This window comes from Pyrus communis, chromosome 7, assembly GCF_041283825.1.
Source record: "Pyrus communis isolate YQ-2024b chromosome 7, ASM4128382v1, whole genome shotgun sequence".
Classification (NCBI taxonomy): domain Eukaryota; kingdom Viridiplantae; phylum Streptophyta; class Magnoliopsida; order Rosales; family Rosaceae; genus Pyrus; species Pyrus communis.
The window spans coordinates 31081891-31099338 of record NC_142571.1 but is presented as its reverse complement, the minus strand read 5'-3'; the positions used below and the strand labels follow the sequence as shown (position 1 = coordinate 31099338).

Below are 17448 nucleotides of genomic sequence, written 5' to 3'. Positions count from 1 at the left end.
TATTTTTGTCATTTTATTCTTATTTAATGGAGATTTTTCAAAGAAAGACCAAAATGATTGACGGTGGATAAACTCAGTGACTACTTCTATTGATTTTAAATTTCAGTGACCAAAATAAAGAGTTATGCAAATTTCAATGACTATTTTGGTCAAAAAGCGATTTGAATTTTTGACAGTATCCAACGGGGCCAGGAAGAAAATATTATTTATGAAAGGACTTTAAGGATACGTATATCAATTTTCTCTTTTTCTTTTTTGTTCAAATTATATCAATTTTCTCTAAAGAAGAAAGGAATTCAAAATTCGAAAGTTTGGAGAGAGCGGTGGGGATGGCATCAAGATCAAACGCAGAGAATATGAAGGGCTTCTACAGGCAAAGGAAAAGCAACAGTAGCATCGGCGGGGATATCTCTAAGAAGAAAAAATCCCAATCGCCCACTCACCCAAAAGCTGCTGCCGCTGCCTCTTTCGGCTCGGATGTCGCTCAACCCACCGCCCTTATTTCACACGGCTCTCCAGACCTCAAAGGTCCGTTTTACTATTTTTTTCATAGATTATATTCTTTTTGTGTGAATATTTGGGTTTGGGGTTTGCATCCGAGGACAAAAACAATAATATAGCGGAATTGGATTATCATTAAAGTTTACATAAAATTTGATATAGATCCAAAATGTATGTTTTTGTTGGTTTAATTCGCATCTTATTCTGTGATTACATTAGTGTTGAAACCCCAAATTTAGATCGTAACGAGATTTTATTAGTTGCATTCAATTCCACTACAACTACAGTGTTGTTTTTGTTCTCAGATGCAAACTCGCATCAACTGTTATTGCTGTTGTTTTTTTAACTGTTTTTGTTATATACTAGCGAAGGGTATACTGTAGGTGTATTAACTGAAGGGGTTTATAATTATAAGCTTAATACAAAGGTAGAATTTCGGGTGTGATATAATATAACACTAGGTGGGATTCGATTCGAGTGTATTCATTCAAGAGAGTGAGCTTACATGAGGGGAAGTGTTATTTCTTGCTGTTTGTGAATCATTATGTAGTTGTTATATGATTATATACCTGCCAATGATGAATATGCATGAGTCACGCTTGACCACTAGGACTGGACTATAAAAATTAATTCTCTAGATTCACGGCATGTTGAAGTAAGAATGAAGTTGAAGGAATGAGATGAATTAGTTAGAAGTATCCTATCATTTTGTGGTGATTGGTTGGGACCATGTCCAACTCCACTTGAACAAAATTTCTTCTTTCAACTTTCATTGATTCTTTCTTTCAACATATATTGATTTCTAGGCACCAAATGTGGCCATAAGACAGTTTATTTGATACCTGGAAACTTGTATATTTTTTTCTGCTAGATATTCAAAATAGAGCAAAGAATGTGTAAAACTTGAGAGCAAGGGGAAAAAATAGGCACAAGTAGGTAATGAATCCTACATGGCTAAAAAAATTAAAGGGAACTGGGCTTAAGATTGATATCTGAAGGCATCCTAAATTTTTTGGTATTAGGATCCAATTGCCCCTAACTTTTAACCCTTGAAATTTTGAAACTTCCAAAGTAGCTTGAGATATTAGAGTCCTCATTATTTCTTTTAGGAACGTAGGAGTTCAATTTTCATTTATTTTTTTTAACTAATACATCTTAGGCTGTCTTTTATCATTGTTTTTCAATAATATGTTTTTCTATGTATTCTTAAGTTTCTCTACTGTCAACAAGGGTTAAGGAAACCAGTAACCGCATTTTGAGTAGATTTTTCCATGCAGATTTTCTATTTTTTATGGGCTAAATGTTTTTCCCTAATTGATAGATGATTATGACGAGCAAGAAGAGCTACTGAGGAAATTTGATATGAACCTGGCATACGGACCATGCATTGGGATGACCAGACTTGCACGGTTGGAGAGGGCTTGCAGTCTAGGTTTGAACCCTCCTAAAGAAGTGGAGAGTCTTTTGAAAGGTGGCAAAGTTCGCTCTGAGTGTTTGTGGGATGGTCGCATTTAGAAATTAGCCTGATTTGTGTATTGCAGGTCTATATCGGATGCTAAGGGAATCTTTCCTATACGCTCATCCATATACCAAAGCCTTCTTCTGTATTATTTTCTATTTGACCCTTAGCCGCTGCAACTTATACCATGCGAGGTCCCTGTAAATGTTTGGTTTTTTGTCTTTCTATGTTTACCTGTTGTTACTTATTGGGATTGGGATCGTTTGTGTTTCACTTTCGGAAGTAACCCGTCTCTTGTTTGCTATCCGGTGAAATCTGTTTGTGCATCTAAATTCTAGTACTCATTTTTCTGTGACCATTTTTATGTGTTTTTTGTTTTTCAACAATTGAGGATTCATCGTCCCTTCGGATGGCTTTACCTTGTTGAGATAACTTATGATCAACCTTATTTCTTAGGGTTACTTAATTCAAATATTATTATGCATCCAAAGACACTGCTCGAAACTCTCGTGCTAGTTTTCCGGATTGCACCCTGTTCAAGTGAGTTCCAATTGTTTGGGTTAATATTTGAATATTGGGTTTGGATGAGGAAAAGCCCAAGATTACCTAATTAAAGGGGACTTGCCCAAAGCCCCAGCATCAAGCTCAGAAGCAAAATGAGGCCTTCTCAACCAAATGTAAGCCACTTGCCTACTATTGAAGTGACAAGTGATTGGAGATTAACCTTCTACCAGCCAAAGAACACTTTCTAGGGGCATTCCAAGTAAAAAACTAATGACTCACTACTCTCCTAGTGCTTTCGGGCAAGAACAAAGCTACAGCAGTCGGGCTAAATCGCCTATAAAAGGAGGAAGAGGTCCCAGAGACAAGGATACTCAATCAATCAAACAAACAAACATGCAAACTCTGCTCTTAAGCTAGATTTGCATCCAAAAGCTGTAATCAGCCCAAATCTCAAATCTTTTTAGCGACAAGCTATCTCTTGTCCAGTTTAAAGCTCTACTACCTCCCTTAGTGGCCTATTATCGATTTCCTTGTGTAAACTTGTTTACCATCCATCCATTTTTTAGCATATAAACCCTGTAATCTCAAAGAGAAGTAACTGCAAGAAGTTTAACCTTGCCAAACAAGGTGAAATCTTGCTCGAGGCTCTTTGTTTGCTTTCTAAGTTAATAGATCTATTACTTAATGCATTCTCCAGTATGTATTCAAGTCATATCCATCTGCTTTCCTACTTTAAGAGTCTTATTTGTATATGGATCTGGTTAGTTTAAATGAGTCTGTCTCCATTAAAAGCAATCTAGGACCAAACAAATGACTTAAAGGGGATCTAGACTCCCTTTATTCGAACATACAAGACTATGAACTAAAAGTCCTTGTTTACAAGGCAAGAAAAAGAACTTAATGTGGACTTAACCCATCCACGACAATCTTTTGATAACAAGAAGTCCAAGTAACTTAGGGCGCAAGTAATCGACTAAACACACTTGTTCTACATCTGCTATACTACGATAGCAATGACACCCCTAGCACTTAGTTAGTTTTGATTGCAAGCCTCAAGGCCTACACCCAGCCCCAGTGCTACTAGGGCAACTGTCCAGGGCCCAGAATTGAAAGGGGCACCAAAAACCCAGCCTACCTTTTTTCCCAAACCCCAAGCCATTCATTCTTCCCTGAACCCAGCTTTCCTTCATCCTCAAACCCTAACTTCAACGATTTCTTTATCTAAATAGTTTAGAGAATTAATTAGAGAAAAATGATGATCCTCAAACGCAGCTTTCCTTCTTCCCCCATGGCTACAGTATCATTGTATAATTTCTCTATTTGCCATTGCAATCTCTCTTTCTCTCTCTCTCTCTCTCTCTCTCTCTCTCTCTCTCTCTCTCTCTCTCTTTCCTCAAACTGGGCCGCATGAATTTTTAGTTGAAAATCCATTACTCCAATTAGGTTAAAGTTGATGGACCATTGTTACAATTTCTTTTTAATGATAAAGACAAGAGAAAGAAAAAAAAAACAAAAAACAAAAAATAACCCACAAAAGCTTACTATTTTTTTTAGAACATTTCCAGTGTGCTCTTTAGCCCGGTGGACAGGGAACATTTGCAACCTAATCCTCTCCCAAACTAGCTCTAGCCCATTCAGGCAATTAAGCTAAGGGGGAGCCCTTGGGAGAGGGCAGACGGGTGTCCAAGGGCCGAGTGCCTGAGCGGGAGTGATGTAAGGTTGACGTCAGCCATGTTATAAAAATTTTTGCATCAGGCGCATGGGAAACATGTGCGTGTGGGGGCACGTCTCGGGTATATTTTCAGATGATGGGGCCCATGTGTCAGCCCCACTTAGTCACTTTGAATCTGAACTGTTTGATTTATAGATCAATGGTCCAGTTTTTTCAACTTTAAAATTTTTTTAGAAAAAAATCAGAAATGTTTGGGTGGGCCACATGTCTCATTCTGGATTGTTAGATTTCAATTTTTTTGTAATCTGACGGTCCATCTTAATTAAGTTAATAAATTTTTTAAAGACTAATTAAAAATCTGAATTTTTTTTTAAATTCTAATTTCTTTTTATTTTTTATTTTTTATAAATACCTTACCATTTTCTCCCAACTTACACCATATTTCAACTTTTCAACGATTCTAAAATGGTAACGATACATGGTGCGACAGAATTGGATAAAAATCTTATCGAAATCTATCACAAAAAATTGTACTTTAGGATAATGACACGTGGCATAACGAGACCGGTTAAAAATCCTATCCGAAATTACAAATAAAATTATTTTTTATTATTTTATAAAATAAAAAATATTAATATTTTATTGCTTATTACCATGACTATTTAGTTTAGGGGTGGAGATGTAAAAGACAATTACTGTTTATTAACGGCATTTACTGTTCAGTGGAGGAGATTCAATTGCCGATTGCCATTGGGGCCTTAAGTGCTCTTAATAGCTTCAAACCCTAGCGTTATTCGCCCCACGTGCCTCCTTCCTCATCCTTTATTCCATATTTAGTTATTGGGAGCTTTAACGACGATAGTAAGAACTTTCAATGCTCCCCTCATATTCTCACTCTCGTCATTTTCGACGAAAATGTAACAAAATATCTCCCATGATAATCATAACCCAAGATTTCCCATTTGAAGTTTTCTGAGAATGGAGTAGACTCTTGTCTTTCCTAATATGACTAATTGCTTGGGATTACACTTCCTAAAGAGATTCGACCATCATAATACCTTTTTTTTTTTTTTTTTTTTTTTTTGGACAAAGGGTTGTTTTATTACCAACAACACACATTTACAATAGAGACCCACATACAAAACAAACACAACAACAAAGTATGGACCTCCAATGTACAACAAAACCAAGCACAACAGAAAACAGGAAAAAAACCCTTAGAGCCTGCATCATCTACCGCTGCATCCTCTGCTGCTGCTGCCATCAGAAGGACCACCAAACTCGAAACAGTGGCCCAAAATCAAGCCAAATCAAGCCCCCAAAATGAATAAAAAGAAGACTTCAACAACCTCCAAAGAGCACATCGAAGATCGGCACCACGAATCGAAGGAAGCTCGCAGGAAACAACCCACGAATGATAGAGGCAACAAGGCCAAGTTGAGGCAAGAAGGTGGTGAGAACACCTGAGCATCGATAAAATCTGAAGCTCTACACATCTTCCTTCTAAACGGGAATCGTGAAGATTCGCGTTCACTGTGGTGATTAGTGGAACCCGATCTAGAGTGTGAGATAAATGGAGGAGTGAGCCAAGTGGAAAGGGTAAGGTGTGGAACGTTGAAAATAAAGGAGGTAGAGGGAAAAGTAAATGAAGAAGGGGGAGTTGGTGAAGTAAACCAGAGGCACCAGAGAGAAGAGGAGAAGATTGAACCAACAAAAAGGTAAAGGAAAAAACAAGCAGGAACAAAAGTAAAGAAAAGGAAAACAAGAGGAGTAAGGGGCTACCACCAACCCTAGCCATAGCTAGGATCGGTGGCAGCAAGGAGAAAAACAGAGATGAAAACCCACACCAAGGGGGAGAATTCTCACAAAAGGAGAGAAGCTCTCTCCCGAAAGGAGTGAATTGACCATCATAATACTTTTGACAACATTCTTGTGTATAGAATAATTATTTAGGAAGGCTATTCACTGTTAGAATGTTCTTTACATCACTCTGAAATAGCTACTAGAATGAGAAGAAGATTCGGTTCTTGAATTTGAGATAGTGGGTTTTGCAGATTCTTTCCAAAGATGAATGATTTGATGACCAAATCGTTCTTAAGTTATGTTTTTATTCGACATAAATGTTAGTGAGAAGTAGATTTGATGTCACTTTGATCAGAGATTTTTACATGTTCAGAATGGGCTTGATTCTAATTTTTATTGTTCACGTAATTTTTTTTTGTTCACGTAATTAACAAGGTGATCGAAAAGGCTCTCAAGAAATGACTTTTTTTTCCACTTCAAATATCCTACTATTTGCTTCTTACCTTCCATGGACAATCAAACCCGCCTATAGACCTTTATTTTTCCCCAAATTCTTCTATCCAAATAGAGTAAGTGCCAGTGCTAAGAACATATGAGATTCGAATCATATGTGTTCAGTTTCAGAAATAGTGTAGTAATCGTGTTCAATTTCAAAAATAATTTAGTACTCGTATTTAGCTTCAAAAATAATTAGTATTCGGTCTCCAAAAATAGTGTTCAGTTTCAAAAATATTGTAGTACCATTTAATTTAAAAAATAGTGTTCATTTTCAGAAACAATGTAGTACGGTTCAGTTTCAGAAATATTATAGGTACGTTCAGTTTCAGAAATCATATGTATGTGATAGAAGCACACTCGTCAACTTTTTATTATCTTTCTCTATTTTATTTTTTGTTATAAAAAACTTTTGTCATTTTTGTTAAAATTGAAGATCTTTTCCCTTTTGTTTTTAAACACAAAATTATTTTCATTAAATAAAATTATAAGACGATTTTTTGTCAAAATAAACTATACCCAAATCATTTTCATTAAAACACCCAAAAAATACAATTGTAAACAAACGTAACTTAATTTTCCCCGCAACAAAATTTCATTCTCTCATTTGCCGAGAAAATCGAAAAAAGTTTCCCCAGATAAAAAAAAAAAAGAAACAGGAGAAATCGTTCTCGGTTCCCACTTGCCAGTGATTTTTTTTTTTTTTTTTGGAACAGATTTTGCCAGTGAGTTAACATCTCGAAATTGCATTGAATTATGGTTTGTATGAAAAGTTAGGAGGATGCCATTACGAATTCAATCAGGATAGTCAATACTCAATACTCAATAGTGAGGAGGAGGATCAAGGATCGAATTCATTCCCACAAGAGAGAGAATAGATGGGTTGGGGTTGGGCAATCTACGAAGGAGTGGTGGCGTTGGGATCGCTAGGGCTGCTGGGATGGGCGGGGCTGTGGTTCTTGAACCGAAGGCTCTACAAAGAGTACGAAGAGAAGAGGGTCTTAGTTCAGATCATCTTCAGCGTCGTCTTCGCCTTCTCCTGCAATCTTCTGCAGCTCGTCCTCTTCGAGATCATCCCCTTTCTCTCCCAAAGGTTAATATATTTATTTTCATTTCCTTTTCTGTTTACAAGTAAACTATGATTTCATGATTGATTGCATAATTTAATTATTTGCATTTGCATTTGATTTCTATAAAATAAATTGTATGATTTGGTTGCAGGGCCCGATGGCTCAACTGGAAGCTGGATTTGTTTTGTCTCATACTGTTACTGGTTTTCATGTTACCTTATTATCATTGTTTCTTGATGCTCTGCAACAATGGTACGCCTACCCACTGCCTCTAGGGCCCCTAGCCTCATACAAACACCTTATACTACCATACTTACTAGTTTAGGAAAATTTTAACTTCAATCTTTTCATCTATTCATCTCAGGGTTCCGGAAGGAACGCGCTGCTTTTGGATCCTTCTTGTTCTTGCTAGCCTTCCTTTATGCTTTTTGGCGCATGGGCATTCACTTCCCTATGCCTTCCCCTGATAAAGGCTTCTTCACCATGCCTCAGTTGGTCAGTCGCATTGGAGTCATTGGCGTTACTGTCATGGCTGTCTTGTCTGGTTTTGGAGCTGTCAATTTACCCTATAGTTACTTATCTCTCTTTATCCGAGAAATTGAGGAAACTGAGATCAAGTCCTTGGAAAGACAGCTCATGCAATCCATCGAGACTTGTATTGCTAAGAAGAAGAAAATCATTCTTTCTCAAATGGAGATGGAACGCATTCAAGGATCAGAAGAGGTTCTCTTCACTATCCTATACTTTTCTGTTTCTCGGGTGTAAATATACTCCCAAAGTTACTTGTATTGCATATCATTGTGCTAACTCTATCATAATCTTATTCTGTTGTTCAAAATGGTGTTACTTATAAACTGCATTTTGTATTAGCGTATCTTTATGGTTTTCGTTGTTAGCAGTGTTTATAAACACAATCCCGACTTGTGCCTAAATAAAGTTATATGTTGCAGAAATTAAAAGCTAGATCTTTCTTTAAAAGAATTGTTGGCACTGTTGTGCGATCTGTGCAAGACGATCAAAAGGAGCAAGGTTGGTTTTGCTTTATGTTTTTTCTTATGATAAGATCTTGCATATTTTCTTTTGAAAGAACTGATTTTTTAATTTGTAGAGTTCTCTAATACTTCTCCAGCCATGTTACTTGCATGAGTTGAGACCTACTAGTTATGTTGTCTTTTAAGCTTTCCAGACCATCAACATAGTGCAATTACTCTGTAAGGACTTCACAGTTGTCTTTTTTCACTTATGTCCCCTTCTTTCCCTCCCCCTTTTTCTTTTCGGTTACACAGATATCAGAAACATGGAAGCAGAAGTGCTAGCATTGGAAGAGCTTTCAAAGCAGCTATTCCTAGAAATATACGAGCTTCGTCAAGCAAAGGTTTACTTCCAGTTCTGTAATTTCAGTTATATGATATAATTTTTAAATGATTCCCTATGGGACTGCTGATCTATGTGATTGCTTGTACTGAACCATGCATCTGTTATTTTAAGTAATACAATTTTCATGAACTTCCGTTAAAATGCACCTCAGGCATTATGGCTTTTCAGCCTAGGTGCAAGACTGGAACTTAGGTGCTAGCTTGGATGAAGGGAATTTTTTCTTCAAAACCATTAAGAATTCACCGTGATAATATTTTAATAACTATTCTTTCTCAATTGAAGGTATTACAACTTACAAGTGAAGATTTGTGGATTGGAAATTTGTGTAGGCTATTTAAAACTCAATTCCATGTGCCATTTAAGGGTGTAGTAGATGATAAAAGTGACACAGTTAACTAAAGTTAGGGCATAATTATGTTTACCCATATTTAATGGCCAAAATGTGCTGAAGCATAGTGATTGAAACTTGAAGGTGATGAAACGAAGATTTATATGAACCACTGGTTGTTTCAATACTTTAAACCTGTGCCTGATTGAAGGCATATGAACTTAAATTATTATTACTTGACAGGAGGCTGCTGCTTATTCTCGAACCTGGAGGGGTCATATGCAGAACCTACTAGGTTATGCATGTTCAATCTACTGTGTATATAAAATGATTAAGGTATGGGATGCATTTTTTTTTTTTTTTTTGTACTCAATGAGGTTGTTAGAATTGAAGATACTTTAGTTACATAGTTTGCTGATGTTAATTTTATTTTCTTCATGTTAATGGAGAGGGAAAATTTCAAACTGTTCCAAGTGTTTCTTGAAGTTACTACTTTTGATTTTTGAAAAAGTGCTGACTATTAATTTCTCTGTGCAGTCTTTGCAAAGTGTAGTTTTCAAAGAGGTATTTCTTTCATGTCTCATGTATTGCCTATAATCACTTGCTTACATGTCTGTTTCTGATTTCTACCCTATTAGTGTCGATTTTTGTTTTCGGTAAATAGTAATATGTTCTCTGACAGGCTGGCTCTGTGGATCCTGTGACGATGACAATTAGCATATTCTTGCAGTTCTTTGACATTGGTATCAATGCAGCATTGCTATCACAGGTTAGTTAGCTTAACATTTACACCTTCATTGGCAGACCTTTTGGTTTTCTATCTAAACCTGCAAGCTTGCAGTTGAATAATGTATTTTGGTGTTTTCCCTCTCAATGGAAAAATTTGCAGTTACATATTATATTACTTTTTTTTTAATATATATTCGTGGTACAGACTATATGCCAATCACAGTTTCATACATTTGGACTCCTGATTTGGCCTTATTTTCATATGTGCTAGTTTTCATTTTCCATTTTTACTACTATGGATTGCAAATATTTTTATTATGGATGATTGGTCAGACTATTGAACACATGGTTGATACTTAATTTGTTCTCATTATTGACAGTATATTTCACTCTTGTTCATTGGAATGTTGATTGTTATATCAGTTCGTGGATTCTTGACTAATTTAATGAAGGTAACCCTTCTTATGCCTGCCTTGTTATTTATTTCTAATTTAAGTTGGAGAACCTCAATCCACTGATTGGATTTCTTCAGACTGACTTTCAAAATACAGCCTGCAGTTTCTTGAGGAAAAAGAAATGATTTCTGAATGCTTGTTTTTTTCTATTGACTGAGTTGCATACTGAAAGTTGAAACTTGAAAGACAGTTTTTTTCTGGATCTGGAGATAAGAACCAGAGTTTTTTTTTGGATCTGGAGATAAGAACCAGATGCTCCCACTTTGGTCTTAGGTTTTACATGCTAGTGCTGTAATTATATCAAGGAAATAAATGAATTCAGCTGACCCAGGCCTTAGTCCCGTTTTAATCACCTTCTGGGAATAGGCCTTAGTCCACATTGGTATTTGGTTGTTGAAGAGCAACTGATGGAAGCATAAAACAGATCATCTTTACGGCTTAACTTTCTGGCTTTGCTGTGCACAGTTCTTTTTTGCAGTTTCCAGAGTTGGAAGTGGATCTTCTAGCAATGTTGTATTGTTTCTGTCTGAAATTATGGGAATGTACTTTGTGTCCTCTATTCTATTGATAAGGAAAAGCTTGGCAACTGAGTACAGGTGTGCTGATATTTTATGTTTGTCAACTCTTGTTTTTGTTCTTCTGTCTTCCCTTGGTGTTCAATGGCGTGGTTATGTTTATGAATTTTGGTCAGCTGTATTGAGCTTAATTGCAAGATTAATTTACTCCAGTGTACACAGTGCACCTGGAATTCCTTAAATGTTGTGTTTTGTTAGGCTAGAAACATGCCTTAAAACTTTGAAATGAACTTTATATACATTTACATGAAATTATAATTTGCCTATGTTCTCAATTTCTAAATAAAAACATGTTCTTCTATCTATACTACATATAGAAGTATGCAAGGGATTACTGACAAAGAGTGACCGGCCAAAATACTTTGGCTTGTAAGATGAACCCATATAATGACAATAGTATCAGCTTGAAGAATATTTCCTTTTGTAAATGTAAACTACATGCACAATATGTTTGGAATTAATATCTTTTTATGTAATAAATTGAAATATGGAACTCACAATTTATAGTACCATACTATATAAAAGATATTATGACTGGATGACTAAATGTTCAAAAGTTTAATAACAATCATATTACTTGAAAAAAGGTTTACTATCCTATTCCTTGTAAAAGTATATTACCATATTTGTATTTAAATGAAAATGTGAAGCTTGTAAAGGAAATGATTGCGGCTTTAGCCATGTCCTGTCTAGAAGTGCGGATTTCCAAATGATGGCCATCAGAAGCTTTTCGGTCTTCTGTCATATAAGCTTGATTGCTTTCAGTCCGTCATTTAGGTAGCTTCTGAGCTGTTGGATTAGTTTTAAGGAGAGCTATTATCTCTTGGCAGGATGATCATAACAGACGTATTGGGTGGAGATATTCAGTTTGACTTCTATCACCGGTGGTTTGATGCAATCTTTGTGGCCAGTGCTTTCCTTTCTTTGCTTTTGCTTTCTGCACATTATACTTCTCGGCAAGCTGACAAACACCCGATTGATTAATGGCAAGTAAGTAACAAATTTACCTTTTGAATTCCAAAATGAATAAGATTTGGATCAAATTTAAAGGTTAAATTGTTTGTTTAGACTATTGCTATCTTATATGCCAAGATTTTAATAAGAAGAAACAGAAGAAATCTATGGGTTTTAAATGACCGATTGCATAATAGTTATTTCAAATATAATTCATCTAGTTATCTGATATGCACTCAGTCTAATTATTCTATGAAGTAATTTGTAACCTAGGTATCTTATATAGTAGCATGCCAATTGCTTAAGCAGCACATGCAAGATTATGGATATCCATTCTCAAATATGGACAAGTATAATTTTATATTTAATTTATTAAAGTTTTCTAATGATATGATAGGTTTTCTTGTATTATTTGCATTACTGCAGGTGCTAAATGGTATGTTGGAGCTAACACTTCTTACATGATCAACCAAAGGATGAGGAATCCGAATGTATTACATCCAACGGTCGGCCAAATTTTTAGGTTTTTTTTTTTTTTTTTTTCTTTTGCACGTGTATTGATTGATGATCTTGTCATGTGGATGGCGAGGATGGTTTTACACGAACGGGCCGAAGGGCTGCAGCGCTGCGTTGTATTGTAAGCTGAGACTGGGAAGGAGGAAGGAAATGAACGAGGTCCTCCTCCTTATTAGTTTGTTTGTCATATTCTCTGCCATAATGCCATCATTGCCATGTGCAGATTCTCTACTTTTTCCTCTCAAAGCTCGAATTCTTCCCACGCTTTGAATTTAGTCCCATATTTATTTCGTTTTCGTTTTTGTTTTTTTTTCTTAGTCCTGATTCCCGATCTCTTCTTCGCTGTGACTTTGCGATTTGAAATTGGTGTCGAGTCCAAGCGGTCGAAGAAGAGTGAAGAGGCAAAGATCACCAACTGTGGGAAAGGTTGGTATGGCCAACGCCGGCAACAAGGCTTCGAAGGGATCGCTGCATCCTCACTGTTCTCCGCTCTCTTCACCTTCTCTCTGTCCTCTCTCTCTCCTCCCGTTCGCTTTTCTCTCATCGGACACCAAAATAACCATGTTTAATTCAAATTGATGTTGGTGATCACTAGATTCAGACGTGTATTGATTGTTATCTAATTTCAGTTTTCTTATAACAGATCAGCTTTGTTTCTATCTAATTTCAATTTTCCTTAAAAATTGTTTTCAAGAATTTAATAAAATTCCATACCAAACAAGTCATTTGATATATGAAGTATGAATTTAAAACCCCTGTTTTTAAGAAAATTCAAGTTTTAAAATCCAATCCTTAAATAGAATATCAAATGAGCTCTAAATTATCTGACATTAAAGTAATTGACTACAAAATAAATAAAAAAAAACCAACTAAATAAAAATAATTTTTAATTGATATAAATATGACTTTTTAAATAAAATAAAAATAAAAAAAGGTAAAATATGATCTTTTTTTTTTTTTTTTTTGAGAAAGTACGATATTCCATATATGAGAAATGAACCGTACAAAGAAGGAGGATAGGGTGCTTACAATGGTCTTTGAACTAAAATTTCATGACCATTGATTCCTAAACTCATCAAAACGTGCAACTATAGTCTTCTTTATTAATTATGTCAAAATGAGTCAAGTTTGAAGGACCATTACTACGCTTGGGTTAAAATTGAGGGATCATTACTCCAATTGCGTTAAAGTTGAGGAATCATTTTCTCCAATTGAGTTAAAGTTAAGGGACTATTGTTACAAATTTTCACATTTGGGTTTTTTGACACACCCCGACCGAGATCGGAGCGTGCTGGCCGTCACACAAAGGTGACGTAGCCATGTGCACGTGCGGAAGCTAATAAAGTAGTAATATAAAAGTATGAGTAATTAAAAACTAGCATACAAGGTACTAAAACAAGTGCTAGTAAGTGAGATACAATTTCAGAGCAGGTCTATAGCAGCCCAAACGAAAACGACAACAGTAGTACGCCCGAAGGTGACCCTACAATGGGGAGTGTCTGTCAGAAACGCCGGAAAGCCCTCAAGGGAAACCACCGCAACGGCTAAGCAACTAGAACCTGAAGGGGCGCAAAACAAAAGTGTGAGTGGGCAAAAACAAAGCTTTCGAAAACCATTTATAAAATACTTACTAACCCCTCGCCGTAAAACCTGTATACTTCCCAGAAAATATATATACATAATACATATGCCAAATATGCTCAAGGTATATCAATCATGCTCGAAAATATGCCATGCCGAATTCTCATAACGATATGCAAGTGCCTAGGTATAAACATAATCAGTATCATGTAATCTGGCAGCTGGAGTCACCTATCGTGACCTGTACGGCTACATCTAGAGCTCAAATCTCAATCTCAATATCTAAACCTGCCCACGAGTCGGAACCACCTAAAGTGGTCTGTACGACAGGTCTGGGTGTAACATATATATACGCTCTAGTGCTACGATCACGTGAAGGCTGTGCGAATAATCGCGGGTCACTTACGAGTCGGAACCACCTAATGTGGTCTGTACGACAGGCCTATGCATCTAACTTGGATCCAAGCTGAGCGTGTGGTGCGGGAGGTGAACATCACGTGAAGGACTGTGCCCTACTCTGGGCGGGAGCACTAACACCGGGGGTGCAGGTTATGAGCTCTCTAAGTCTCTCAACTACTGCTGAAAGTAAATATGAATACCACTTACCTGGCACTTACCTGTGCGTCCACAGCACCCAATATGCATATATATGTATGCCACTACTAATGTGCGCAATGATGCATAAACGATAATAATAACATGCATGGCATAAGGCAAATAACCCTTTTTAAATCAATTTCTGGGAATATAAATGTATATAGGTATATACGGAAAACAAAAGCCCACTCACTGGTATGTAGAAGGGTCGTAACCCCTCTGCCTCGCGTGTGCACGCTCGTCCTCGGGGTACGTGTCACCTAAATGCGAAACAACTATAAAAACGTTAACTTTAAAGCACATAACTAACTTCTCGTAATAACTTCTCATACATTGCTCAAAATGGACAAATGAATATACCAACGTGCTCTACACAACCTCAGGATCATAACCATATTTTTAAAATAATTTTCCTCCGCCGCACGCGCCTCCACGCGCCGGCCAAGGCACGGACCTACGCGCCCCCCACGCGCGGCCACGTGCCATGCACACTGACGGTGTCAACAGACGCCGTCAGGAATATTCCGTTAAACCTAACTGACGCCGTCACTGCCGTTAGGAATATTCCGTTAAACTTAACGGAATATTCTCCTTTCTTCTCCGGTCTACCCTCGCCGGACTCCGGTCGTCGGAAACTGGGGAAAACTTCAAATTCACTATTCTCCTTCGTTTTTCAACCATTTTCTATGATTCTTGAACCAAAAGAAAGCCCTAGACTAGTAGAATCACGTTACACAACTTTTAACAGCTAAAAACCACGCGATCATACCTGTCTCAAAACTCAAAACTCGGCCAACTTCGAACCAGGCCTTCCCGACGTCCAATTTCGTCCAACGAGCTACTCCGACGCTCCTTAGGACCTCACTAAGACACCTACGAGTTCAAAAATCCCAAAAACTCAATGTATAAACTTTGCATGAACAGTACTCAAATCGGCCATTGTTGAATCGACGTGAAAACGAAGTATTTGTCACCTGAAATAGGTATGTCTGAGCTTGCCTCGACCTCACGAGTTGAATGGTGTCCTTGGTTTCCTCGATCTGTGATGGTTTGGGTGGTTTTGGTGTTTGTCCGTACGTATGGTGATAACGGGAAGGAAGAGAGACACGGGGGAGAGAGACAGAGGGAGGGGGGAGAGTGACTGTGTGTGTGAGTGTGTGTGTGTGTGGTCCAACACATGCCACACCACATAAAACACCCACAACGTGACAAAAACAAACTAGGGGCAAAAATGTAATTTTACACGTGCGTTTTAATAATCCCGGGACGGGATGTCACATTTTTCATATTTGCCCATTGATTCAGCCTCATGTGCGTGACATGTGACTTATTTTGACAGAAGTTCTAATGGAGTTACAAAAAGAACCATAGTTGCACGTTTTGATGAGTTAAGAGACTAATGATCATGAATTTTCAGTTGAGGGACCATTACTCCAATTGGGTTAAAATTGAAAGATCATTTATACAATTACCTTAGAAAGAAAGGATGCATCTTTTTCCATACAAGATTTTGATTTAAAAGTAAGCTTAACGTGGGTAAATCCCTCCCTCTGCACCCACATACGTTACTTAGAGCATATTTAATGTGTAGGGAAGGGTCGAAGGCTAGAGGTAAAATCTAGCCTTTCAATATGATGATCTAACCTATTAATATATATTTTTTGTTTTAGTGGTGAAGAGCTAAGGACTAGGATTCTAAGGTCATTTCCAACTGATCCAGCCAAAGGGCTATAAGACCAAAAATAGCCCGAAATGACATGAAAACCGTCTCCAACCGAAGGTTAGGCCAAAGGGCTCGTGGGCCCCATTGGGCCACAATTGCATAATCAGGCCAACATGCTGGCCCAAACTAGCCAACCAGCCAGCCTGGGCCGGTCCAAAATTTTGAAGGCCAACGGTTACTAGCTGACGCTAGCTAACCGTTGGATTTGAATTTTTTTTTATTTTTTCCAAATTTAAAAATCTAATTTTTTTTCTTCCCTATAACTACTTATGCCATTAAACAACATTAAATAACATTAAACTTAAACAACATTAAAAAAAAAACATTTAACAACATAAAACTTAAATGTCTACTCCATGCTTCTTTTGGCCCAAAGATGTGCAATAAGATCCTGCTGTAGGTACTTGTTTGTGACACGCGAGCGTATTATCCTATTGCGTCTCATGTACTCGTTTAACGAGATATTACCAGTTCTTGGATCGAAGGGCAAATTAGGCCCATCATATATTTTTGCACGAGCCCTCCTTGACCTATTTGGATCATCTTGGTTGTCATCATCAGATTCTCCATCAATATAGTCATTGCGCTCATCTTCCACAATCATGTTGTGTAATATGATGCACGACATGATGATGGAGTTCAATTTACCTCAATTTCACCCTCTTGCCAATTCCTTGATGATCTTCCACCATGCTTGTAGAATACCGAAAGCTCTCTCAACATCTTTCCGGTATGCCTCTTGATGTAAGGTAAACCACTTTTGGACGTCATCCACAGGGTTTGGAATTGCTTGAACAAGTGTCGCCCACTTTGGGTAGATGTCATCTGCCAAGAAATACCCCATATTGTATTGATGGCCGTTGATGTAGTGGTCAAGTTGAGGTGATTTACCCTCCGTCATGTTATTGAAGAGAGGTGAACGCCCAAGAACTTTAATGTCATTTTGGGATCTAGGGACTCCAAAGAAAGCATGCCAGATCCATGTGTCAAACGAGGCAACCGCCTCTAACACAATAGTTGGCTTTCTCGACATTCCGCTAAAGCCTCATTGCCAGCCAATGAGACAGTTCTTCCACTTCCATTTCCATTGCCAATGCATGCAATCTAAT

General features: G+C 37.3%; 2 protein-coding genes across 8 annotated transcripts; both read left to right on the top strand.

Moving 5' to 3' along the window:
• The first annotated feature begins 234 nt into the window (after positions 1 to 234).
• Positions 235 to 2318, top strand: POLD4 (polymerase delta 4). The gene is made up of 2 exons (XM_068474362.2): positions 235 to 528; positions 1823 to 2318. The coding sequence occupies exons 1-2, from the start codon at positions 330 to 332 to the stop codon at positions 2014 to 2016; spliced, it is 393 nt and encodes a 130-aa protein (XP_068330463.1). The 5' UTR covers positions 235 to 329; the 3' UTR covers positions 2017 to 2318.
• A 4631-nt stretch (positions 2319 to 6949) lies between these two features.
• Positions 6950 to 13097, top strand: LOC137734708 (GPCR-type G protein 1). Of its 7 annotated transcripts, none has more exons than XR_015964321.1 (13): positions 6950 to 7527; positions 7656 to 7756; positions 7869 to 8227; positions 8455 to 8533; positions 8791 to 8879; positions 9453 to 9545; positions 9747 to 9773; positions 9892 to 9978; positions 10319 to 10390; positions 10859 to 10989; positions 11799 to 11954; positions 12349 to 12597; positions 12757 to 13097. XR_015964321.1 is itself a non-coding variant. In XM_088697169.1 (12 exons), the coding sequence occupies exons 1-11, from the start codon at positions 7313 to 7315 to the stop codon at positions 11950 to 11952; spliced, it is 1407 nt and encodes a 468-aa protein (XP_088553295.1). In that variant the 5' UTR covers positions 6950 to 7312; the 3' UTR covers positions 11953 to 11954; positions 12349 to 12669. The 7 variants fall into 7 exon arrangements, 5 of the variants coding, with proteins under 5 accessions (XP_088553295.1, XP_068330072.1, XP_088553294.1 ...); XR_015964320.1 differs by having other exon boundaries at positions 11799 to 11958; XM_088697169.1 differs by lacking the exon at positions 12757 to 13097 and having other exon boundaries at positions 12349 to 12669.
• Positions 13098 to 17448: the final 4351 nt, after the last annotated feature.